Source organism: Liolophura sinensis, chromosome 7 (assembly GCF_032854445.1).
Source record: "Liolophura sinensis isolate JHLJ2023 chromosome 7, CUHK_Ljap_v2, whole genome shotgun sequence".
Taxonomy (NCBI): domain Eukaryota; kingdom Metazoa; phylum Mollusca; class Polyplacophora; order Chitonida; family Chitonidae; genus Liolophura; species Liolophura sinensis.
The window spans coordinates 53160576-53175323 of NC_088301.1; the positions used below are offsets into that span (position 1 = coordinate 53160576).

Here is a 14748-nt window from a genome sequence, read left to right on the forward strand (position 1 = left end):
TTATGATGTCTTCTCCTCAAGTATACAGGTACCTATGAGTGTGACACCATTCTTTCACTGTAATCCTGTTCAATATTTAAAGTGCTGAGCAAAGCTTATTAAATGAATAAACCAATTGGGATTCTCTCCCCTGAAAAATACTGAAAATCCCAAATATGTAGAACTGCTGATACAACAACAACATCTCTCGTCCATGAAACAAATAACGTCAGTTTAAAGCTTCCTACAAGAATAAATAGACACTGTACTGACAAACATTGACTTCATAAATTAACTAGTACGGTCTCAGATAACTTCTGTTAAAATTCATTAAAACATCAATATATGAAAACTTCTCTACGTTTAAATTTATTTCTCAAATCCTGCTTTCTTAAATCCTGCTACATAATAATCATTATACTTCTCCATCCCTCAAATCAGTGTGTCTTTTTGCATGATCATGTTTTAGGTCTGCCCAGAACTGTGAGATGTATGACATATGCATCTAACTGAATTTTTGGTCAATACCCAAGAAATTTTCAAAGCTATGATTTTTCTTTTTCTGTAGTGTTTACTCTATTTTTGATTTCTTCAAAATTCTTTGTTACATTAGACCTGTATACATACACACAAAATATTCTAAAGAATTTCCTTATCTAAAGAAATCAGATAATGGCTTTGTCTGCATACTTGAAAAATGCTTTGTGGGACATTCTGGACTCTTTTGCAAGTGTCTATTAAAGCACATGCCAATGGGAATGCAGATTCATATCTGCCAAAACCCATGCATGTCTTTCAGTCAAGAAGGAAAATATATCTGTTCTAGTATTTCCTGATTCTTGTTGGTCATGAATTTTACTACTGTAGGCCATTTGTACCAGAAAACTGGTACTTAGTTTTAGTGTCGTAACATATAAGAGCACCATATTAGTGACTCCAATGCACTGTAACAGTAATCTTTAAGTTGGTTGATCTCTCTGGGAGATTTCAGTGGAGACTGTACACCAGTAACAGCCCTACTTTTATATACATGTACACTAGGTTAATCTTTCCATTTGGAATTGCCTGGGCATACATTTTTGAGTTTTAAAACTGCAGTGTCAAATTCTGCAGGCAGGGATACATGTACATATATATTGATATAAGAAGGATTCACAACCAAGTGTTGTCTATTTAAAAAGTTTATCTTCTTCATCTTTTAGGAACTCCAAATCTAGTTTGTGTCCTGCCTGTAGCTCAGAGTATTGAATTACTTTGAAAAATTTTAAGTGGGTAGAGGCATGACTTGTTTTGATTTATCTTAAGGTAATTGTGTGGTCAAGTAATTGTTTATAGGATATTAACAATGATACATACATCATGGACTCTTGCAGACTGACTTGGCTTATAGTGTGGAAGTGTTCTAATATACATATAATCAACACTTATTATGTAAAAATTGTCATTATAATATCTTCTTGTGAATTACCACAAGCCTCAGTTGCTAGTAATACCTAATACTGTTAATGAGTATTATGCTGGGGATTTATGCTGACTGTTGAGAATTTGAGTATGTGTCCATATACATGTAAACTATAATCTTCCCTACTCTTGACCTAAAACTTTGAATATTACCATACATATAAGATACTCATTTGCCAGACTGTGAGAGTTCTATTCAACTTAGAAAAGTGTGTTCCGGGTTGTTTGGAAGGTGGAATCATACAAGTATCTCGCTGGAAAAAGTTTCAACATGAAAAAGTGATATTTAAGACTTGCTTTTCTAAAAATGCATTTAAGTAGGTACTATTTTGGAACATGTACAGCATGAATATTTAATCATTAGCTACTTCTTGCAGTATATTTTTGTTGTTAATGTACATGTAGAAGTATATTTGTCACTATCATTTGAGGTGTTTTTATTCATATATTGCTTGAAAGCTTAATCTACAAGTAAGATCCTCGTACATGTGACTAATGCACTTCTTAACAGTACATTAACATTGTAATTAGAGGTATATGTAGCCCTACATGTGTATGTAGGTGAAGGAGTGAGGAGTTCAAAGGCCACATTTTGGGATCTTTGGCCTAAGGATGTTTGGTATGTAAACATGAAACTCTCTATGGTAGTCATTTGTGTGCTATTTTGACACAGGGATTGATTAATACGTTGAATGCATGTAGAGCATTCTAAGAGAATTTGAAGTCCACGTCATTTGTTTGGAAGTCTTTAGAGAGTAAGTCCCCGATAAAACAACATTGAAAAGACTGGCCTCGCATCAACATTGTGTAAATGTTTGAAATGACGTTTCACATTGTTGTTGACTTGTGTGATAAAACGTGAGAAAAAATGCAGCCTTTGAATTCAGATTCAGTCTACAGTATCTGCCTGAGTGCCCCAGGTTGTCAGACCATGTTTTACATAATCTCCAGCAACTCTGATCTCAACTTCTTGTAGATATTCTTATAGATCTTCCTCGTAAAGAATTTAGATTGAAAACCATGAAAAAAATACCTGACTAACTCAGCCATATACATGTACATGTACATTTTACATGTACATGTATACGGAGAGGTTGTTTTTAACTAAATTTTGTAAACTTTTGTGAATACATTTTAAGAAATTTCTGGTGATATAATAATTATTTTGTGATTATAGTACATATATGTCTAATAAATGTCTAATTGGTGTGCAATTTAGGTCAAAGTTTACATGTATGTTCTTTGCAATTTACTTGATATGTACATGTACAGTATTGTATAGAGAAGGTACGTACATGTATTTATATATATATTTTCCATCATGATATGGCTAAAATTCTGTTGATGTTGCGTAAAGCCATCATCATTCATTTATATATATTTTGATTGTTTATTACACTTAAATGCATACAGACTTGTCAGACTATTTTCTTCTTCTTTTTTTTTTTTGTTTTCTTCTTTTTTTTTTGGACATGTACATCATTTAACCTGTAGTTGTCTTCATTGGTCCTTACAAATTAAGACTTAACAAAATTTAAAACAATTTTGACCTGTTTTTAAATATTGTAGCCATTATTCAGATACAGATGTGATTGCATGTGACAGGAGACCATACTGGCAGATTTGCTGGCATGAAGTTTTATCTTCATGTAGCTAGTATTTTAGCCTGTCAGCAAGGTACTTAATAATCTGAAGAACAACTGAAGCAGACATTTTCTTGGACTGAAATACATGATAAAATTTTTGTTGTTAAACGATATATGAAACAATTTACTTCCTGATGAACAGTTTAGGATGTATGGGAAAAAAAGCTTTATTAAATTACCATTTTCCTAAGGTCCCAGTAGTCAGTCCAAAAATTAATAAGCCTGGGCCCTGTTTCTGGCCCAGGTACAATAATCGTACATACAGGACATTGGTATTGTAATAGTGATGTACAAAATATCATACCACAAATCCACTTTAAAAAAAAATGTTTTATGCTGCTTTGTGAAACTGGGCACAGTCGTGATAGCTATCAGAACAATACTGTTGGGGTGCAAGGTAAGCTTGTTCCCAGTTAGTTCAAATTGAAGGAAAATAATCATAAATTGGAGGGCCAAGAAAAGATATAAAATATGCCTCAGAAATGAATTTTTATATTTGGCATAAATTTCTTCAGTTTCCTTAAAACCCTAATCTTCAGAGTTACTTTGGTAAATAGGAAGTACTGTAAAGGAAACAATGGAGTATTAGGGCCTAAAATAATAATAATAACATTGAGAAAATGCTTAGGGACATAGGACATTCTCTACAAGGACTAGTAGGGTGCCCAGGGTGAGCATAATGTGACTAGATGGTGTCATTGTTTTTGGAATATAAGTAAAGCACTGTGTAGTGGAGTTCAAACTCAGTTTTATGCATTCTGACAAGCAACTCGGGTAATGTCTGTGTCACTACTTCTGTTTGCAGGACCCAATGTCCCATCGAATTATTGAGAAAAGGCGGCGGGATCGGATAAACAACTGTTTAGCTGACTTGAGCAGACTCATTCCAGCCAAATACATGAAACAGGTATATACAACACTCAATTTTTTATTTAAAAGAAATTTTTTTTTAATATACTTCTCAAATTAATACTTTTAAAAAATATTTGATAGTGTCTTTTCAATAACGTAAAAGTAAACATCTTTTTTAAATCTTGGCAAATCAGCTCTTTTTTTTGTAAGTTTTATGGGTACAGATATATGTGTATATTTACACATTTTGTATCACAATTGACCAGAAATACATTGTTTCATTTCTATATGCACACATCATTATAAGACCAGTTATCTTTACCTATACCATTAAAATGAAGATACATTAATTATGGCATTGTTTTTAGGAAGTAAATCATGTTTTTAAGGTGTTTTAATTATATTTAAATAGTATTTTACTAATATCAATATTTATTACAGCATGAAAAGTGTTCTTAGCTGTCAAGCATGTCACAATATTGATAGCCAAGCCTTTTATGAAGGGTACACACAGTAGCTTGATTGTGATCAACAGGAGAGGCTAGCTCAATAGAAGAAAGGACAAAGGCCAAAGTTGGAGACGTCTTTTCTCTTCTCATCATCTGAACAGTAATCATAGATAGGACAGGGCCCTAGGTCACTGTTAACAAGCAACTTTTAACTCTGATGAATTAGATGTACTGTAATTCTTCAACCCTTTTGTATGTTTGCAAGGTGTTTATTCAAACATGTTCTTAAGGAGTTTTTCTGTGTATACTTATGAAATGACGCTTTTGTGAAGCTCCGAAATTCGCCAAAAAATGTAGTTTTGTGCCTAAATGGCACTGAAAGTTGCTCTTTCACATGCGAAACGGTTGAGGAATTAGGGTATATGTAACTATCATGACTCAACTCTAGATTTACACCTAATTTAACTTTGACTTCATTTGACTTAATTCTCACATTATTAGAGCTGGGCTTTTATAGATCCACTGGGGACCTCACAGAGAGAAGCTGGTTGACCAAGTTTTAACTGGATACTAAATAGGGTACAAAGACATACATCAACTTGTACTTAAATGTTCATGTTTACTCCAAGGGCATGTTTAAGTTATGAAGACCAGCATGTATGCTGCTTTAACTAAGAGCAAACAAATGCTTAAAAACATGACCTAATCACATGTGAATGTCACTTTTAATATTAATTTTTACAGCTTTAAAGCTAATTGTTACCATGTAAAACTATGTTCACACTAACCCGGAAAGTCTCTCCATTGTCCGAACTGATTTTCGGGGACGATTATGTTTTTGGTAGGTTGCATTCACAGTCAAATTTCGGGCATGACATGGGTTACTTGCTTAGGCCTACGTGTATCGTATGGAACACTATAGCTGATCGATAATGCAGCAGTTCATGAATACAACCAGTGAGCAAGCTAGATTTAATTCTATCTATTTTTTTTTCAACGTGAAATATACCATATGGTTTTATCTAATAAATATCATGGGTACTCCATCGTGCTAAACCAAAAATCATGCATTTCTTTTTCACAACATCACCCTTTTCATACTGGTTGTGCAGAAGTTTATTGTTCTCAACTTCAGCAATCAGCAGTTTAACTCACTCGTTGCCTGATGCCATGGTTAGAGTGAAGTTATTTTGTAGGTCAACATTGTCAGTGCTGATTAGTCAGAAGTAAAATTCGATCACAATTTTCTTTCCTCGACAGAATAAAATGGGAGTGCAAGCCATCTGTCTGAATTCCTTATTGGGCACAAAATAGGTCACGTTTCATGTGAACAGCTATACGTTTAGCACCATTTTCCATTTTTTTTTGGATCCATTTTCCACATAATTCATACGAAATTCAGTCTTTTCCGGCATAGTGTGAACGTAGCTTTAAAGCAAAAGATGGAAGGAACATAATGATACACAATAACCTAACATATAACATAATCTTTCATCATAGCTATCGGTTTTAACCTCAAAATGTGTGCATAAGCACACCCTAAACAACCTTACCACATCTGGTTTCATCCTGGGGTGTCTTCTACATGAATTCTCACCTTAATATCACCGGTGAGAGTGGCACGTTTGTGACAATTAAAGGATGTGTGTGGCTGCTTAAAATGAACGCAAGATATTAAGGTAACACTGGAGGTAAACCATTAAATTGTCTTGTTGAATATTGTTCACAGAGCTGATATAGGGGATCCCAGAGGAGACTTGCGAATGTAACCGAACAACTGATATGTATTATTTTACCAAATTTATCTTATTACATTCATGAGCAAATATTAATCCTCTAACACACATGTAAGACAATACATGTAGATAACAAAAGAGTTTTTTGATTTGACAAAGGCATTTTGCCCACATATATGTACACAATCTGAAATTTATATTCTTGACCTCAGCTTGTGGAATCTTTCACATGTCATTAATCCTATTTGTGTACCAAATTTTCGCAACCAAATACAGAACTAAAATGTTGTAATGGTTCAACCTGGGTTCTCCTGTATTGCTTGTGTGTACATGTTTATGTACACTCCTTGCTCAATTTGCTTTTTTTAATGTGTGAATTTGCTGTTACGTGTATATAGATATTATGCCACTTTTACATTAATAAACAACAGAAATAACATTGTACATTATTATATAAGTACAATGCACATATGCTTTTGCTCACATTGTTAAAAATATAAAACAGTAAGGAAATCCTTAATAACCGATGTCATTATCAATAAACAACACAGAAAATATGATAAAAAAGAAGAAATACTAAGATAAACAAGGAAAGAGGAAAAATATACCCAAAAATATACTTTCATGTATACATAACAAAAATATTAACACTTATAGACATGTATAGAGTAAATGTATGATTAATGGGATATTATATGCCATTATATTAGTATCAATGTGATATATGTAATTACTAATGTTAAAAGTTTATTTTGAATTAGTTTAAAATGGCAGATGTTATTGGTATTAGTTATGTTTTCTTTTGGTAAAGGTGAGGCCAAATAAAAAAAAAAAAAAATATTAGAGGCAACAGCACCCATGAATGAAATTGCCCACTTAATACCACGAATAACTTACAACATTTTTGTGTGAATCACCATTTCTGTATAAATTCTTCACATATCTGTCCCTTTTCAATATTAAGTAATAATGAAATTATTCAGGATAATTTTGCCGCTAAAATGTTTTTTTTTTTTTTTTTTGATTGGCCTGTATTAAAACTTATAGACGTATATGGCCTGTATTAAAGGTAAATGTAGTTGTTACATATAGGTGGTGGCCCAGTGTCCAACCTTCTACCTTCTGGTATATTTCTTACCTGGGCAAGTACAAAAATTCCTGCAATCTAAGAGACCCAATTATTCTTAGCAGTCATCGGATACAAATTTATTCTTCTGCCTATCTTTTATTCAATCAAAATAGCTATCTTTAAGCAGATACCCTCATTTTCAGATCATAAAATAAAACATTAAGCAATAATGAAGTTCATTTTCATCTTTAAGCGTCAATTTTATTGCACAAAAAAGTCAGGTCTTTAACATTTTAAGAAGTAAAAAATAATTTTAGCTTCAATAATACTAGGAAAGTAGTAGAGTGAACTTAGAAAAAATAAGAAGTGTAACAATTATTATAGAAAAATATGAATAATATGACCTAAAAACACACTGATATTTGACTGTTCTAAAAATATCAAAACAATTATAGTAACTTCAGAATTTTAATAAATAGTGTACTATTGTGAATATTTACAAAATTGCTTAATGTTCTATTTTATTTTAACAAATAACATAACCCTTGTTTCAGTTGTGTACCAATTTATTTGTAAATTTCATATGTACTCAGGTTATAGTTGGGAAAAGCTTGCACATTTTTTGAAAACGTGTTCTCTGCTCAGCTTTGCTGAACAATAGTGACACTTTTTCCTAGAAACTTTCAACTTGTTTCATTAACCCTTTACAGAGATTAAAAATTTCTTTATATGTGTAAGCAATATTTAACATGCAAATATTTATGCCGTGCTGTGGATCATCAGATTGAATAAACAGCATCACTGTGAATTTTCCCTATTGGTACAAGGATACTGATCATCCATACATACTTTTCAAAGAATGTACAGCTCAGTGGCCTAGTTACGTACACCATTTTAAATGCCAACACACTGCAGAAATTGTGCTTACCTGACTGCTTGAATAGCATTGGCATTGGAGACAATCAAATCTGATAAGCTTAAGATACATGCATTGTCCATACATTTTTCTGTTCAACCTTCATCCAGAAAGAACTCCTTTGTGCACTTGTTGATCAGTGTAAACCTGAATGGCCAATATAATTTTAGTGTATATTCATGTCTTTTTTTTTTCGTGTGCTTGTTGGACCGCTTGTCTTTTGGCACCATTATATTACTGGATGGCTTGATGAGTATGATCTGATGAGTACTTTATTCAGTGGAAGATGGTCTGATGAGTAGACTCATTGGTGTAGGAGGATGTGATGGGAAGAATATTCTGTGGTGCATAACGAGTAGATTCATCAGTATAGGGTGATGTGATGAGCATATTCATCTGTGGTGGATGATGTAATGGGTAGGTTCATCAGTGGATAATGCTCTTATGAGTAGATTCATCAGTGGATGACCATGTAATGAGTAGATTCATCAGTGGAGGATGATGTGATGAGCAGATTCATCAGTGGAGGATGATGCAATGAGTAGATTCATCAGAGATGAATGGCTTGATGAGTAGATTCATCAGTGGAGGCTGATGTGATGAGTAGGTTCATCATAGGGGGATGATGCGATGAGTAGATTCATCAGAGATGAATGGCCTGATGAGTAGATTCATCAGTGGAGGCTGATGTGATGAGTAGGTTCATCTTTGGGGGATGATCTGTGGAGGATGGTTTGATGAGTAGATTCATCAGTGGAGGATGATCTGATGAGTAAATTCATCTGTGGAGGATGGTGTGATGAGTAGATTCATCGATGGAGTATGATCTGATGTGTATATTCATCAATGCAGGAAGAGGTGGATGGCCTGATGAACAAACCCATCAGTGGAGGTGGATGTAAAGAGTAGGTTAATCTGAGGAAGACATTGTGATGAGTAGATTCATCAGTTGTGGGTGATCTGACGAGTAGATTTGTCAGTGGTGGTTGATCTGATGAGTAGATTCATCAGTGGAGAATGGCGTGATGAGTAGATTCATCAGTGAAGGATGACATGATGAGTATACATGTATTTATAAGTGGAAGAGGATCTGATCCATACATTTTGTTCAACCTCCGTCCAGAAAGAACTCCTTTTTGCACGTGTTGATGATGTAATGAGTAGATTCATCAGTGGATGACCATGTAATGAGTAGATTCATCATGGGTCGTTGATCTGATGAGTAGCTTCATCAGTGAAGGATGACATAATGAGTATATTCATGAGTGGAAGAGGATCTGATGAGTAGATTAATTTGAGCAGGGTTCACTGATCAGTAGATTCGCCAATGGAGAATAGTCGTCGGAGTAGGTTTATCTGAAGAGGATGATCTGATGAGTGGATTAATCTGAAGAGGATGATCTGATGAATAGATTAATCTGAAGAGGATGATCTGATGAGTGGATTAATCTGAAGAGGATGATCTGATGAGTGGATTAATCTGAAGAGGATGATCTGATGAATAGATTAATCTGAAGAGGATGATCTGATGAGTGGATTAATCTGAAGAGGATGATCTGATGATTGAAATAATCTGAAGAGGATGATCTGATGATTGAAATAATCTGAAGAGGATGATCTGATGATTGGATTAATCTGAAGAGGATGATCTGATGAATAGATTAATCTGAAGAGGATGATCTGATGAGTAGATTAATCTGAAGAGGATGATCTGATGAGTGGATTAATCTGAAGAGGATGATCTGATGATTGAAATAATCTGAAGAGGATGATCTGATGAGTGGATTAATCTGAAGAGGATGATCTGATGAGTGGATTAATCTGAAGAGGATGATCTGATGAGTGGATTAATCTGAAGAGGATGATCTGATGATTGAAATAATCTGAAGAGGATGATCTGATGATTGAAATAATCTGAAGAGGATGATCTGATGAGTAGATTAATCTGAAGAGGATGATCTGATGAATAGATTAATCTGAAGAGGATGATCTGATGAGTGGATTAATCTGAAGAGGATGATCTGATGATTGAAATAATCTGAAGAGGATGATCTGATGATTGAAATAATCTGAAGAGGATGATCTGATGAATAGATTAATCTGAAGAGGATGATCTGATGAGTAGATTAATCTGAAGAGGATGATCTGATGAGTGGATTAATCTGAAGAGGATGATCTGATGAATAGATTAATCTGAAGAGGATGATCTGATGAGTGGATTAATCTGAAGAGGATGATCTGATGATTGAAATAATCTGAAGAGGATGATCTGATGATTGAAATAATCTGAAGAGGATGATCTGATGAATAGATTAATCTGAAGAGGATGATCTGATGAGTGGATTAATCTGAAGAGGATGATCTGATGAGTGGATTAATCTGAAGAGGATGATCTGATGATTGAAATAATCTGAAGAGGATGATCTGATGATTGGATTAATCTGAAGAGGATGATCTGATGAATAGATTAATCTGAAGAGGATGATCTGATGAGTAGATTAATCTGAAGAGGATGATCTGATGAGTGGATTAATCTGAAGAGGATGATCTGATGATTGAAATAATCTGAAGAGGATGATCTGATGAGTGGATTAATCTGAAGAGGATGATCTGATGAGTGGATTAATCTGAAGAGGATGATCTGATGAGTGGATTAATCTGAAGAGGATGATCTGATGATTGAAATAATCTGAAGAGGATGATCTGATGATTGAAATAATCTGAAGAGGATGATCTGATGAATAGATTAATCTGAAGAGGATGATCTGATGAGTAGATTAATCTGAAGAGGATGATCTGATGAGTGGATTAATCTGAAGAGGATGATCTGATGAGTGGATTAATCTGAAGAGGATGATCTGATGAATAGATTAATCTGAAGAGGATGATCTGATGAGTGGATTAATCTGATGAGGATGATCTGATGATTGAAATAATCTGAAGAGGATGATCTGATGATTGAAATAATCTGAAGAGGATGATCTGATGAATAGATTAATCTGAAGAGGATGATCTGATGAGTAGATTAATCTGAAGAGGATGATCTGATGAGTAGATTAATATGAAGAGGATGATCTGATGATTGAAATAATCTGAAGAGGATGATCTGATGAATGGATTAATCTGAAGAGGATGATCTGATGAGTAGATTAATCTGAAGAGGATGATCTGATGATTGAAATAATCTGAAGAGGATGATCTGATGATTGAAATAATCTGAAGAGGATGATCTGATGAATAGATTAATCTGAAGAGGATGATCTGATGAGTAGATTAATCTGAAGAGGATGATCTGATGAGTAGATTAATATGAAGAGGATGATCTGATGATTGAAATAATCTGAAGAGGATGATCTGATGAATGGATTAATCTGAAGAGGATGATCTGATGAGTAGATTAATCTGAAGAGGATGATCTGATGATTGAAATAATCTGAAGAGAATGGTGTGATGAGTAGATTCATCAGTGAAGGGTGATATGATAAGTAGATTCAGCAGTTGAGGATGACCAGATGTGTTGATTGATTGAAGAGGATGATCGGATGAGGAGATTCAGCAGTGGAAGATGATGTGATGAGTACATTAATGAGGATGAGTAAGGGATAAGTAGATTAATTGGTGGAGGATTATTTGATGAGTCGATTCCTCAGTGGAGGATTAACTGATAAATAGATTAACCAGTAGAGGATGGTCTGATGAGTAGATCCATTGGAAGATGATGAGGAGGAAAGTACATACCTTTGGATCTACTCATCAGACCATTCGATTCCTCAGTGGAGGATTAACTGATAAATAGATTAACCAGTAGAGGATGGTCTGATGAGTAGATCCATTGGAAGATGATGAGGAGGAAAGTACATACCTTTGTGAGGTACCTGACAAACCTCCTGGCTGAAAGACATGACCAGTCCTAGGTCTTATCGTTCCAGCAAGATAAAACTTTAACCATTTAAGCTAGCAGGGCCGCTGTTCACTTTTAGTATGATCGGATGAGAATCCCCTATCAATAGAAGATCACATGTTTTGTCTGGTAGGAAGCATAATCAAGAGACCTTGGGCTGATGCTGCAGTTATTTATCAGTTTTTCTCATTCCTGGACTAATGTTATGGTTGTTATATGTCATGATGATGACACAACTGTTTCCTATTCTCACAGTGTTCAGGTTCACTTTTATTCAGTCAATAAACAAGTATTAGGTTTCATCAATAACATGGGTATGCAATAAGGATTAGATTGACCACATACAATAGCTCACATATACATGTTCATGTGGCGATGATATATGTCTACCTAGTGTTCAAATTACCAATGAGTAGATATTTATAATGTTTGCAAATGTCTTTTGAAACTTTATGGCATATGGTCCTTTGATTGCAGAATTTTTTTATCTTGCCAGGTCTTCTCTGGAAAGAAAATTTAAATTCAAAGATTTTCTACTTTGAAAAAAGCATGTTTAGGTCTCACTTTGTATGTTTGCACAAATGCATGCCCTTCTCAGCCTATACGTGCATTTTTTCACATAGAAATCTTCAGGTGACACTTCCATGTAGGTTGGTTTTCTTTTTAGTGCAGTATGAAAATATTTAAGATAGCTGCTAGATGTTATGTCTGTTGATTGCTTTGATCTTCTTCCTGATCCTGCCAAAGGAACATTTTTTGTTGGTGTTTTTACAGATGTTCTAAGTAGTAAACATTAAATTCATGACAGTTGTTGCTTGACACACTTTTGAAATTTTGTTGCATAAATTTTTGATCTCCACCAATCCAGCAAAACATTTATCGAACTAACTTGGCTGATCAACCAATCAGCTCATGAAAACATTGTTCTGAGATACATGTAGTATCGTTAGAAGCTTATATGTAGGCATGTAAGTGCTATTATGCTACACCTTTGGTGAATGTTGCGAACAAAACTTTGCCCATGATAATTTTTTCAAACCACTTTTATGGTATATCCTAATACTTCAGTGTCCATGATTCAAAACTTTAGAAATGAATTTGTAATCAAGTACTTGGCCACCACAATGCATTTAAAAAGCTGAAAAGTTGAGTACTTCAGAGAATTGGCAGAAGTATGTGTATCTCTGAAGGCAGATTTAATAATTTTTATTTTTGTGCATGTACATGGAGTCAAAAATGGTTTGTGGACTGGTCTGTTATGTCTAATAACTAGTAGTAATGGGCAGCGTCTAAACATAATTCCGTACAGAGAGATAGACATAAACAAAGAGTGAGATGGAGAAAGACAGGCCCCAGTTTCACCATTCTTATGGGTATCTTGTCTTTACATCAAGATTTTGGCTAACTGTATGCAATCTTTTACATTTCAGGCTACTTTAGGCTACCTTTGTAATGGAAACTCACAAAGATTATATTGTGCATCTAAGGCATGTTTGTAGGAAGTATCCATCAGGTTTCTTTAATTCTCTCAGATGAGTTCAAATTAGATACATGTAGCCTGTTTGTTTGGTGCTCGGTTGGTACAGAAAGTCCTATCAACTATAGTTTGTCAATTCACGTATTTGTATGATTTTAATGAATGTCTTAATCTGCTGTTACAATTATTTTTACCAGAGCTGTGACTCTTTTGTCTTAAATGTATGTCATTTTGGTGTCACAACAAAATTTATATACATACTGCACTTTACATATTCTTCAGTTATTTGTCAGAACACTGTGCATTTTTTGAAATAAATTTGCAAATTTTCTGTAAAGGAGTCCTCCAGGCAGTCTGTTAGATGAAACATTGTTCAAAAGCATCTCTCCCACCACAATGCTGGCCGGCATTGTATAAGTGAAATATTTTTGATCATAGTGTAATAAATCACTCAAATAAATAAATAATCTGTGCAGTTTCTGTTCACTGCCTTTGTAATAAGCTGGAATCAGTGCTGGAGGTTTGAACTTTTCCGAGCACAATTTGTTCAACAAAGAAGGTTATAAAAACATGACTTAAGCTGGAGTTTGTTTCTGTACTCCCATGGGCATGAAATTTGAGTTTGGAGATCATCGAACCTGTACTTAGCATTCCCTGAGTCTCAAAATGTGTTTTTAATACATAGCTCTCTATATATTTATATAGCTCCATGAGTGAAGCTTATAGCAGATTTAACAATGTACTACCGTACCGAGCTATTAGGTCGGCTTCACACACTTCTGCAATAATCTGAGATGCGCTCGTTGTTCTACCTTAACAGCAGCCTTAAATTTTAAGTATTTAAACTCTGACCTTGTAGATTTATGCATCGATGAACAGGTAAATCATGTCTGCATCCAAATGTAGCTTCAGTTTTATGTTCAGGTCAGTGGGTCAGTAGAATAAATCCTTGGTGTTTCGAGGAAATGTTTACCTGTCTTACCACAATGTCGGACTAAATTTACGCAATAATCAGTTTCATTTCACGTGACATCGTGAAACCCCGGCGTTGACAAATTATGAACCAGAATGCCGGGTCATGTGATGGTGAAGTGGAGACAACTTGTGCCCCGAAATTGTTTAATTGTGTCGCACGTATTGGAGTAGGGACCATGCGTGTTTGTTTTGAAACGACCTTTTACATGTTATGTCTTCACAGAAACCAGATTTATGCAGGTTAGGACAAAATAACATCATTAAAAACCTATTCTGTAAGATGGGTC

At 34.5% G+C, this 14748-nt stretch overlaps 1 protein-coding gene across 6 annotated transcripts in view; it reads left to right on the forward strand.

Moving 5' to 3' along the window:
• The window catches only part of LOC135469621 (uncharacterized), a 54609-nt gene that overhangs the window by 21509 nt on the left and 18352 nt on the right, over window positions 1-14748 (forward strand). For 5 of the 6 annotated variants that reach the window (XM_064748132.1, XM_064748134.1, XM_064748136.1 and 2 more), the window contains one exon: window positions 3892-3993. In XM_064748132.1, coding sequence (XP_064604202.1) covers window positions 3898-3993 — 96 coding nt within the window. In that variant the 5' untranslated portion in view covers window positions 3892-3897. Of the gene's footprint in view, window positions 1-3891; window positions 3994-4680; window positions 4967-14748 lie in introns of those variants that run through there. The other variant, XM_064748137.1, reaches the window with a different exon arrangement.